General features: G+C 50.6%; 1 protein-coding gene across 11 annotated transcripts in view; it reads left to right on the top strand.

Annotated features, from left to right (window-relative positions):
• The window catches only part of DDX11 (DEAD/H-box helicase 11), a 30415-nt gene that overhangs the window by 2218 nt on the left and 16916 nt on the right, over nucleotides 1-11281 (top strand). For all 11 annotated transcript variants that reach the window (XR_002515528.2, XR_002515529.2, XR_002515527.2 and 8 more), the window contains exons 2-5: nucleotides 2675-2822; nucleotides 8047-8295; nucleotides 8815-8901; nucleotides 9199-9356. Coding sequence is in view for 8 of the 11 variants with exons in the window: in XM_021922013.2 (XP_021777705.2) it covers nucleotides 2675-2822; nucleotides 8047-8295; nucleotides 8815-8901; nucleotides 9199-9356 (642 nt within the window). In the remaining 3 variants the exon portion in view is untranslated. The remainder of the gene's footprint in view (nucleotides 1-2674; nucleotides 2823-8046; nucleotides 8296-8814; nucleotides 8902-9198; nucleotides 9357-11281) is intronic.

The raw sequence follows: 11281 nt of genomic DNA, 5'->3' as shown, positions 1-11281 counted from the left end.
TGAATGCCTATGAGGTGTTGAAGCACCTCATTCTGAGTCCTGGAGCGAGAGAAGAACAAGACAGACAAGGTTCCTCTATGTATGGAACTTATATTCCAGTAAGGAAGAATAAATAGGTTCAGATGGTGCTTAGAGCTATGAATAAGTTAAATACAGAGTAATATGATTTTTAAAAAGTGACTTAGAGCAAGCTAGGGGTTGAGGAGTGGGGGTGGTGTTTGACCCCTGTCCAGTGGCCAGACAGCCGGAGAGCCTTCTCTGAGGAGGTGAGCCTGAGCCGAGGCCTGGATATTGAGGACTCCTCCTTTTCCAGGCCAAGGGGAGCAGCAAGTGCAAGACCCGAGCTGAGTAGATGAGGCCGGGAGCCTGACCGGTATCAGGCTGACCAGTGTTCTGTCTGGAGAGGAGCTGCTGGTCAGCTTTTTCTCTTGGGATTCAGAACAGGGAGACACCAAGACTTTTTATTTGGCAGTGGGAGCTGAAGCTGAAAGGTCCAGGGGCTGACGAGGCCACGTGCAAGCTCCAGTGTGGGGTAAGGAGAAACCGAGTGCGCCGAGGGAGTGAGATTGTGGCGTGTCCGGCGCCCGGCTGAGCAGGAGAGTGAACCCCGTGGGTGTGTGTTGCTGGTGACGTTCTGGAGCTGTCTTGAAGTCTGAGCTCCCTTGCCGCTTTAGTCTGCTTCTGTTTTTGGCTTTCCCAGATAGTTTCAATTCTTACTCTCAGTTTGTGAACCTCCTTTCAGTGAGCCTCCCTTTACTTACGCTGGATATCTCTTGCAACCGGATGAGCTTCACTAAAGCACAGTCATTTGGACCTGGATTCGAATCCCTGGTTTTCCACTTTTTAGCTGTGACTTTGAGCAATTAATCTCTATAAGAATCAGTATCCGATAGCTGTATCCTTATAGTGTTGTACAGATTTTTTTTTTTTTTTTTTTTTTTTTTTTTTGAGACAGGAGTCTTGCTCTGGCCAGCCCAGGCCTGAGTGCAGTGGCCAGATCTCAGCTCACTGCCAAAGAGCTCCGCCCTCCCGGGTTCCACGCCATTCTCCTGCCTCAGCCTCCCGAGTGGCTGGGACTACGAAGCCCACCACCTAAAGCCCGGCTAGTTTTTTGTATTTTTAGTAAAGGCGGGGTTTCACCGTGTTAGCCAGGATGGTCTCGATCTTCTGACCCTCATTGATCCATGATCTCGGCCTCCCAAAGAGCTGGGATTACAGGCTTCAGCCACTGCGCCCGGCCATGTTAAATGAGATAAGAAAAGCAAAAGACCCTGTAGAGTGTTTAACACATAGCAGATCCTCAAAATTTGTTAGGTACTGTTCTTCCCCTTCCTTCATGTGTTAAAGCTTTTTTAGTCCATACCCCTCTCTCGGATTGAATTGTCATAGTGTTTTTTAATTACCCTTCTTGTAATTATTCCTCTACCTCTGTAGTCATGTTTTTCTCTTTTCATTTTTTCTTGTCCCCAGAATGTCTGACAAAACAGCCAGATACACCTCCGTAAAGACAGCGTAAATAGTGCTAGTTCTGTGAGTTCTCTCTTCTTGTGCAAATCCATAAACTGCCACCAGTCTGTAGTGATGTTAATTGCCCCTAAACTGAAGAGCATCGTGGCAGCTACCTTTCCCCTCGTAAATACAGTGACACTATCACTACTCTTATTAAGGCCAAAGTTATAAAGATGGACTCTCGATCTATTAATATTAATAAAATAGGTTTGGGACTTACTAACATTTGTGCTTAGAAGAGACGGACCTGGCAAATAGCTTGGAGAAGCGAATTCTAAAGAGAGAGGTGTGGGAACCAGGATGGAAGAGTCAGGCCTCCAGATGGTGATTCAAGGAAGAAAGGAGAGGTAAACACTATTTCAGAGATAATTAGGTTCAGAAGAGGAGAAAAAAACGATGACGTCAACGTGGAGCAGAGTTTTTCTTAGCCCTTAGCCTAGGAAGGAAAGAGAAATGCCTGGTCTCAGTACTGGGAAGCTGTTCCAGCCAGAGCTCCGTGACTGTGAAGAGAGCTCTCCTGTCTGGAGCCAAACAGAAAGTTCATACGTCTTGAGGCCAGAAAAATTAGTAGGAGGCGGCTCTGGCTGGTGCTGGAAATGGAGGCTAGGATGAACTAAGAAGCAAACTAAAGATACTTATAAGGATGTGTATGTTAACTTGTGCCATCCAAACAAGCTGTGTTCGTGGTCCTCTGCCTGTGAGTCATGATTTTCCAGGACTTCTCAACGGGATAAAGTGAAGTAACTTCGGCTTGTGAATGTGCATTGCAGAGAAGCGGGAGAAGAAAGTGATTCGCTTAACACCCTAGATCCCTAGGGTGCTGGTCTTGCTGAAAGAGAGCTCTAAGCGCAGCCAGAGGCATTAGGAAGGTGTAGCCGAACCCTGCGGTGAAAGGGCAGGGGGTCGGTTTAGGGGCTTTCCCGGTCTGCATTCCGCTAGAGGCGTTCGTTACATGTCGCTAGGTGGATTGCGTGATTCTGGTATGGCCTCATGCGGACCTGCGAAGGATGGAAAAGAACAAGGTCTCTGCTTCCCAGAAAAATGTACAACCCAAGGAGAAATTTGGTAACAAGTGTGGAAACTGCTCTTAGATACTGCTGCAGATTTCAAGCCACTTCTTCCTGGACCATGAGAGAGCTTAACATGTTGTACTTATTTTTCCTAGGTCCATGGCTAATGAAGCACAGAAAGTTGGTACCATCCATTTTCCTTTTCCCTTCACGCCCTATTCCATCCAGGAAGACTTCATGGCAGAGCTTTACAGGGTTTTGGAGGCTGGCAAGATTGGGATATTTGAGAGTCCAACTGGCACTGTGAGTATGGATTGTGAGAGATACTGATAAAGACAACATAACGGCAGCCGTGCTAGCTTTTCCTGTTTGCCTGTCCGGAGATGTTCATAGTTTGAAGTTGGGCAGAGTAGTCTCAGTTTATCTTTCTGGGTAATAGTCACTTCCTCTATTAAAGTCTTTTTTTTTTTTTTTAGATAGAGTCTTGCTCTGTCGCCCAGGCTGGAATGGGAGATGGGCGCAATCTCGACTCACTGCAAGCTCCGCCTCCTGGGTTCCGCCATTCTCCTGCCTCCAGCCCAGTACGGCTGGGCTACAGGTGCCGCCACCAAGCTCCCGGCTAATTTTTTTGTCAATGTCAGTGCAGCCAGAGGCGGGGTTTCCACTGTGTTAGCCAGGATCGAGTCTCTATCTCCTGACAGCCCAGTCCACCCACCGACTCCCAAAGTGCTGGGATTACAGGCGTGAGCCACCGTGCCTGACCTGAAGTCTTAAACATAGCTCCATGATCTGAGAAAAATTAGGCTGAAGTCATTGGTGCCTTCCTATTATGGTAGATGAGACAGCTTCCTTACAAACTCTTTTCCCTCTCTTTCCCCATCCTTCAAATATAATTCTAAGTTTCAGTGTACATTTTGAGCATAATTTTGTCTTCAACAATATGTCTTAATACTCTGTTTTTTCAGAGTTAATAAGTGCCTTTTTAAAGTTAGTTCAGTTTTTAATATACCTATGCCAGTTCCTCCCACATCATCCCATGGCCTCTCAATACATTTTCCATACAGAAAATTCCTGTCTTAGTCGGCCAGGACTGCCATAGTAAAATACCATAGACCAGGTGACTTAACAGGAATTTATTTCTCACCATTCTGGAGGCTGGAAAGTTGAAGATCAAGGTTCTGGCAGGGTTCTGGTTCTGGGGAGGGGGTCTCTTCCCGGCTTGCAGATGGCTGCCTTCTTGCTGTGGAACAAGCTAAAAAGAGGAGGAGAAAAACAGATCTTTGGTGTCTTTCTCTTTTATGAGGACAAGGGCTGTTCCCTTACTGCTGCTCCCTTATGACCTCCTTTACCCTTAAAGGCCGGATCTGTAGTACAGTCCCATGGTGGGGTTGGGATTTCAACATATGTTTGTTAAGATGGGGAGTCTCACTGTGTGGCCCAGGCTGGTCTCGAACTCAGGCGGTCCTCGCCTCTCAGCCTCTCAAGTAGCTAGTGGCTGGCAAGATCCGAGATTACGGGTGCACACCACCATACACAGCTTCTTTTGTTTTGTTTTTGTTCTTTGAAAACATTTTTTTAACATGCATTTTGGTGGGGATACAATTTAATCCACAGCAGTAACCAATTCCATTTTTACCTTGGAGCCCTCCTGGAATCCTCCATCCTTTCCCTGTCATTTGAATTAGTTGCTCCTCAGACTGACTTGACAGATTTCAGCATGAGTGTTGCTGGGACAGACAGCCGCACCCACACCACAGCAGGGTATATGTCCATTTGGAGGCTTTCCTCAAACGTCTGGCGGCCCTGGACTGCCTGTGTATGCTGAAGAACAGGATACAGAAAGACTGAGTCTGCAGGGCAGGCTGGCTGTGGCTGCCAGGCTGGGCTCCTTTGTTGGGGGCCTCCAGTTGCCAGCACATCTGTGGGATTTTCCCTAGAGTCTTCGGTCTCTCCAGCGCAGGTGCCTCTACGCTCTGGCCCAGCAGGTACAAGGGCTGAAATCTGACAGCCAGTCTTCCTAGAGGTGGTCTGGGGAAGAGGCTCCAGGTGGAGAGTCCGCCTCAGTCCCTGCTTTCAGCCTGGCCCTCCTCCCCTTCCCCCTTGCCTCCTCACTCTGCCTGTTGCCTCCAGGGCTCTCCTAGCTCAGCTTCCACTGAGAGCCCACTTCCTGTCTTCTGCAAGGAGCAGGAGCAGGGATTGCAACCTGGGGATCTAATTGTTCTTGAAAAGAATTTCAATCCGTCCCTTTGTTTTCAGTGACCTGTCTTTCCTATCACTTCCTGAGTCTTTCTGAGAGTGAATAGGGGAGATCTCTGGGGACACTTGGGCTTGAGTGTCTCTGTCGAATCACTTTGATGTCTCTGTCTTCTTTCCCTCTCTCCTAAAACATACTACTCCTTCCACTTTCTTTGTTTTTTTGGAACACAGTTGAGTGCATGTTCATTCTGCCTTGTTTATTTTAATTTTAGAGACAGGGTGTCGCTCTGCTGCCCAGGGCAGAGTGCAGTGTTAAGATCATGGTTCACTGCATGGATCATTCGACCTTCTGGTGTCAAGTGATCCTCCCACCTCAGCTTCCTGAGCAACTGGGACTATAGGTGTGCACCATCACACCTGGCTAATTTTTTAGTTCGTAGAAATGAGATCTCACTATGCTGCTCAGGCCGGTGGTCTTAAACCCCCAGGCTCAAGCAGTCCTCCTGCCTTGGCCTCCCATAGTGCTGGGATTACAGGCATGAGCCACTGCACCTGACCCCTTTCACCTTGTGTAGCCTGACAACCCATCTTCTCCCTCTCAGGTCTTTCCATCTCAGTCTTCTGCACTCCAGGCTTCCGCGTCGTCTTCCTCTGCTCAGTCTTTAATTGTCGATGTCTCTGGTTCTATAGCCTCATCTTGTGTGCACTCTCTGGGAACATACCCTGTGGCTTTATTACCTTTGACATTCTTCTGTCTTCTAAATCATCTTCTGAATAGAGTGTTTTCTCCTGTCCCAGGTGTCCTGTGGCCCACAGGAGCAGCCGTGCTGGGGGACACCCTGAGTGGGGTTTTTGTTACCTGTTGTACCTACCATGCCCTTCCCTGCCTTGGATGCACAGGTGCCCCCACCTTAGCTGCCTGAGATGCTGTTTATCCTTGATAGTCACCTTTTAAGCCATGTATCGGTCTATGAAATGGAGTCACCATTACAGCTTGGTGTGTGCTGTGCCTTGTGTAACACTGCAGTTCTGGGAGTCCTCGAACCTGGAGTGCATGCTTTGCAGGGATCTATGATGCCCTCGAATTGCATGTTACATGTGGGCCTGTGGCCTCTTACTAGGGGCTCTGCACCTTTGTGTCCTCAGCTCTGAGCCCCATGCTTGCTATAACCAGCAGGTGTTCAGAGTGAATGAATTTGCTTATCTTGGCATAAATCATTTAACTGTGTTGTCTGGGATGATACCGCAGGAAGGTGAGCCTTTGGTTATGCATCCTTTTAACACTTTCCAATCTCAAAGTTTTGTGGTCTCATTACTGGATGTAGAAAACGATGGGCCTCAGTTATTCTTTTGTTGTTGTGCCGGAGTGTACCCACGGTTGTTTTTGAAAGATAACTTTGACCATGCCCTCAGGAACTTCCTCAGCTCACTTTCAGATGGAGGGCACTGGCTTTCTAACCATTGTGTCTCCCAGCCCAGTGACAGCTGAAGCTGACTGCTTCCAATGTCACAGGCAGCACGGAAGAGCCGCCCTCCAGGTGCTGCTGGGAAGTGCTGCCTGGAACTCTCTGCCGTTTACTTTCTGTCAAAAGCTGAGGGAAATGGTACATACGGGGCTTTTGTAAAAATATGGGATCCATCCATTTGTCAACAGTGTCATTCTATCCTATCCCAGGGCCCTTCAAGATTCTGATGAAAACTAATAGATCCCATATCCCAGAATAATGCTATTAATAATTGTATTATTATTACTTAATGATAGCAAAAAGTTAGCTAACTCCAACTGCTCACTTGTTATTTGCCAGGCAATCCTCTAATCCAGAGGATTTGGCCTTTCATGTGTGTTAATGTCCTGCTTGCACCATTTCTATAAGGAGGGTGCTCCTGTTGCCATTTCCATTTCTGCACTCGTGGAAACAAGCGTAGTGAGGCCAGCCTGAGCCACAGAGCTGCAGGTTGGGGAGGCAGCTGGAACCCTGGCGCCTGGCTGTGGAGTTTGAGGCTCTGACTCCTGTGCTGCGCTGCTGCCCCAACCCTGGTCAAACCAGGTATTTCACCCTGCCCCGGATCCTCTGAGATCCCCTCTGGGTTCAGCAGGCTGGAAGAGCTGACTGCCTGGAGCAGAAGGCATGGACTCCTCCAGAGACTCCCCTGAGCTGAGTCCCCCTGTGGACACCAGGGCCACCTCCTTGTGGTGCTCCCTGAAGGGTCCTCTCTGGAAGAACTGTATTGGTTTCCTGGAGCTGCCGGAGGAAAGCTTCACACAGTGGGGCTTAAACAACAGAAACTGACATCCCACAGCACTGGAGGCTGGAGGCTGAGATCAAGGTGTCCGCATGCCTGGGCCCTTCTGAGGGTCGCGAGGGAAAGATCTCTTCAGGCTCCTTTCCTTGGCTTATAGGTGGCGTCTTCTTGGGTGTCGTCACATCGCCTGCCTTCTGTGCATGTCTGCATCCACGTGTCCCCTTTCTAATAAGGATATTCGCCCTTCAGGCTGGGGCCCGTCCTGGTAGTCTCATCTTAACTGATTACATTTGCGATGGTCCTATTTCCAGATAAGGCCACATTCTGAGACACTGGGGGTTAGGACTTCAACATAGGAATTTGGAGGAATACAATTCAATCAGGCTCACAGAAAATTCTGGTCTTAAGTCAAGAGTAGTGTTTTCCAGTCTGTGTGCGGAGGCGCACACCTGTAGTCCCAGCCACTTGGGAGGCTGAGGCCAGAGAATTGTGTGAGCCCAGAAGTTCCATACCAGCCTGGGCAACATAGCAAGACCTCCTCTCAAAAACAGACAGAGAGAGTGATGTCCTCTAGAGTGATTAGTTTGCTTTAAAAAGTAAAAAAATAAAAAAACATGTAAACCCTGGCCCTCGTGACTCATCATCCTGCATCTGCACAGGAGCCGCATGAAGGCTGAGTGGCTGCTAGGCTCCGCGTTGGCAAGTGCATGGGATTTCTTGCTTAGCATTTGGGGGCCTTAATTCTTTTGGGGGGCTTTTTGTCTAATGTCTCAGCTTCTAATTTTGTGCGATATTTACATATAATCTAATAAACTGCTTTAAATTTGTTTTCAGAACAGTGAGCTGGATAATTAAAGAAGCTCTTTCCTGCTTCTTGGGCCCAGTTTTCATTTCTTCCTTCTGTTCTGTTTTTCCAGGCTATTCTAATGCTAATTTCCTTCCTTTCCTTTCCTTTCCTAGGCTGGTCTTAGAGCATCCTCTCATATGTACAGCCAGACCTTCTTTCAGGCTTTTATTAAAATGGGGAAAGGTCATGTGGGAAGCTTTGTTGTTTTCCTGTTTCTGAAGATCATTTTTCTTTCTGCAGGGAAAGTCCTTAAGTCTTATTTGTGGAGCCCTCTCCTGGCTCCGTGACTTTGAACAGAAGAAGCGTGAGGAAGAGGCACGACTCCTTGAAACTGGAACTGGCCCCTTACATGATGAGAAAGATGAATCCCTGTGTCTGTCGTCTCCCTGCGAAGGGGCCGCAGCCACCCCGAGGCCTGCTGGAGAGCCGGCCTGGGTGACTCAGTTTGTGCAGAAGAAAGAAGAGAGGGACCTGGTGGATCGACTAAAGGTGAGACCAGGGGTATCCCGAAGTGGGAGTGATGGAGGAAACATGGCTTCAGCGATTGTTCTGGGGCGATTCCGAGACTCAGGTAGTGTGTGTTCCTCTGCCATTGCCGTGCCTCTCAGCTCTTCATCAGCTCCTTGGGTCGACGGTGCTGCCCTGGTGCTATCTTTTTTGAGCTGGAGGTCAGCAGGCCTTCTCCACACAACGAACTGTCGGTTCCCATTTATTACTCACCTGGGAAAGGACCTGTTCATTGCCATTGGCAACATGGTTCAGTGGCTGCAAATGGATCTGATGGAGAGCGTGTGGCTTTGGGAGGAGTGTGCAGCCTTGTGCAGTGAGCAGCGAGGCTGGGACCTGCGGGATTGAGGTCCCGGGAGGGGATGCAGCAGCCCTTGAGTGCTGGCTGGGGAAGGAGAGCTGCCCCAGGTGAGGAGGCGCCGGGCTGAGCCGTCCAGACTCCTTAGGAGAGGCCTGGTTAGGGGCTTCCTGGTGATTTTCCTTCATGTCTGCCTCCTTTAGGCGGAGCAGGCCAGGAGGAAGCAGCGAGAAGAACGCCTGCAGCAGCTGCAGCACAGGGCGCAGTTCAAATATGCAGCCAAGCGCCTGGTGAGCCTCATTTCTTGGGGGGCAGGATTACGTCCAGGCAGGGTCGCTCTGCTTGGAGGCTCATGGATGCGTGGCCAGGGCCTCAGTCTCCCCTCCGTGATCCTCACTGGCTATGTGCTCCTGTACAGGAGCTGGGCTGTGAGTGGTTGAGGCATGGATTCTGCGAGTAGACCTCTCTCCAGCCAGGCAGCCAGGCCCCTGTGAATGAGCGTGGTGTGCTTTGTCTCTGGCACGTGGGAGGCGGGTACTGGTGCTGAGACTTCTTCCTCCCTCCCCACTTCCACTCCTCCTGTCCAGAGGCAGGAAGAAGAAGAAACGGAGAATCTCCTCCGCCTCAGCAGAGAGATGCTAGAGACAGGCCCGGGGGCTGAGCGGCCGGAGCAGCTGGAGTCTGGGGAGGAGGAGCTGGTCCTTGCCGAATACGAGAGCGACGAGGAGAAAAAGGCAGCGAGCGGGTGAGACAGAGGTGGCAGCGCTACCCTGCCCCAGGCCAGGGGACACCCTTGAAGACAGCTCTTTCCCTCATGCCACAGATGCCATGAAGCACATGGTGAGAGGCATGGTGGCCTCTGCCCTCTGCTCTAAGCCGGGTCCTTCCTAGGATCCATGAGTGCCAATGGCTGTGAGGACAGTCACTGGCCTGGCCTGTGTCCTCTCAGCTGTCCTCACGGCAGCTCAGGCAGGGCAGGAACATTTGGATCTGTGCCTTATACACAAGGAGGCTGCAGCCCCACAAGGGGAGACACCTTGGCTGAGGCCACAAGCCTCGACAGTGGAGAGCTGGGCTGGAACTCGGCCGGCCTGGCTCTAGATCTCAGGCTCTGAGGCAGCTGACTGCGCTGGGTAACCTGTGAGGTGTCAGCCGTCAAGGCGTCCTTAGCCTGAGCTTTTCTTCTCCCATAAGGCCTCTGTTGGTCTAGACTTGAGGTTTCCACTTGATGAGCCATGAGCTGCTGGGTGACTTAGCCCTGAGCAGGCCACCCAGGCCATTTCGGGCCCACAGGATCCCTGGTGACAGCCCTGTTCCCATTCACACTGGAACCTCACCACCATCCCTGAGTGTCTGCTCTGGGTGTGGCACTGTCCAGATGCTGTGGACGTAGAAGGGAAGAAGACATGGAGGGGACAGTTAATAGACATGAAAACAAATAGCACCTATGTGAAATCAGCGTGTTTGCCTACAAGGAAAACCAAACGGTGATGTGGATGGGATGGGGGGCTGTACCTGGTGATGGGTCCCGTGTGTCCCGTGGCACCCTGGCCACCGCATCTGTCAGAGGGTAACTGCAAGACCAGAGACCTTCTGTGGATGTTCCTGAAGGTTCATCCCCGGCCCTCACGGTCTGTCTGCAGGGCGCCTTCTGACGCCACCTCCAGCCTCCCTCCACCAGATGCCAGCTTCCCCACTGCCCTGACCTTCCTCCAGCGTGCCAGGCCGTCCTCTGTCCTGTCCGAGGATTTGCTCATGCAACGTGCTGTAGCCAAACACCCTTCCCTCCTGCCTTGGCAGATGTCTTCCTCTCCTTTAAGGCCTGGCTCAGGTGTCATCTGGGTGGCCTCGGGTGTCAGCTGCTCTGTTTTGCTCACGCACCCGCTTGTGCTTCTGTTGTTGCCTCCTCTCCCTGGCTGAGCTCGAGCTGCTTCAGGCAGGAACCACGTCTTTATAGTTTTGTGTTCCCTGAGCTGGCCCAGCGTTCGGCGTAGGGGTGTGCTCAGTAAAATCGAGTTGACATGAATGAGCAGATGCTGCCTCGTTCCAGTCCAGTAGTGTGATTCCAGGCTGCCCATGCGGATATCGACTTCTGCCCCTGCCCAGGGCAGAGACCACCGTGCTGCTTTATGCCTCACTGGAGAGAGGGTCATAAACAGCTTGTGCTCCATGAACCCTTCCTGCCCGCCTCCAAGGTGGTGCTTCTGCTCCCCCTCCTCTTCCTTAGAGCCCGTGAGGACAAGGCAGAGAACTTGAGTGGACGTGGAGGTGGCGAATATTACAGGAACAAAGTGCTCCTTCAGGTCTGGGCAAGAGCCATGGATCCTGTAGGTCAGCTTCCGGGGCTTCCCATGCCCTCGCATTTCAGGAGATAACGTGAGCCTCAGAGGACCTGAGTTGTGAATAGAAAACTTTTGCTGTTCATTTCTTCACACACCCAGCCGCTCACTGAGCTCCTGCTGGCTTTGTCCAGCATGCGACATAAGATTGATCCAAGCCTTTAAGATAGAGCTGCCTGCCCTTTAGTGACCATGAAGCCAAGCCTGTAATAATTACTCTTCTGATAACCCAAGGCAATTGTGTTCTGCTTTGTTAGAAAGGAATTTCGAGGTGAACAAAAATGTTTTCTTTTTGTGTGATGTTCCCATAGGTAGTGTGTGCCTGTCAGAT

This window comes from Papio anubis, chromosome 9 (genome assembly GCF_008728515.1).
Source record: "Papio anubis isolate 15944 chromosome 9, Panubis1.0, whole genome shotgun sequence".
NCBI lineage: Eukaryota > Metazoa > Chordata > Mammalia > Primates > Cercopithecidae > Papio > Papio anubis.
This window is presented reverse-complemented; position numbering and strand designations above follow the sequence as displayed.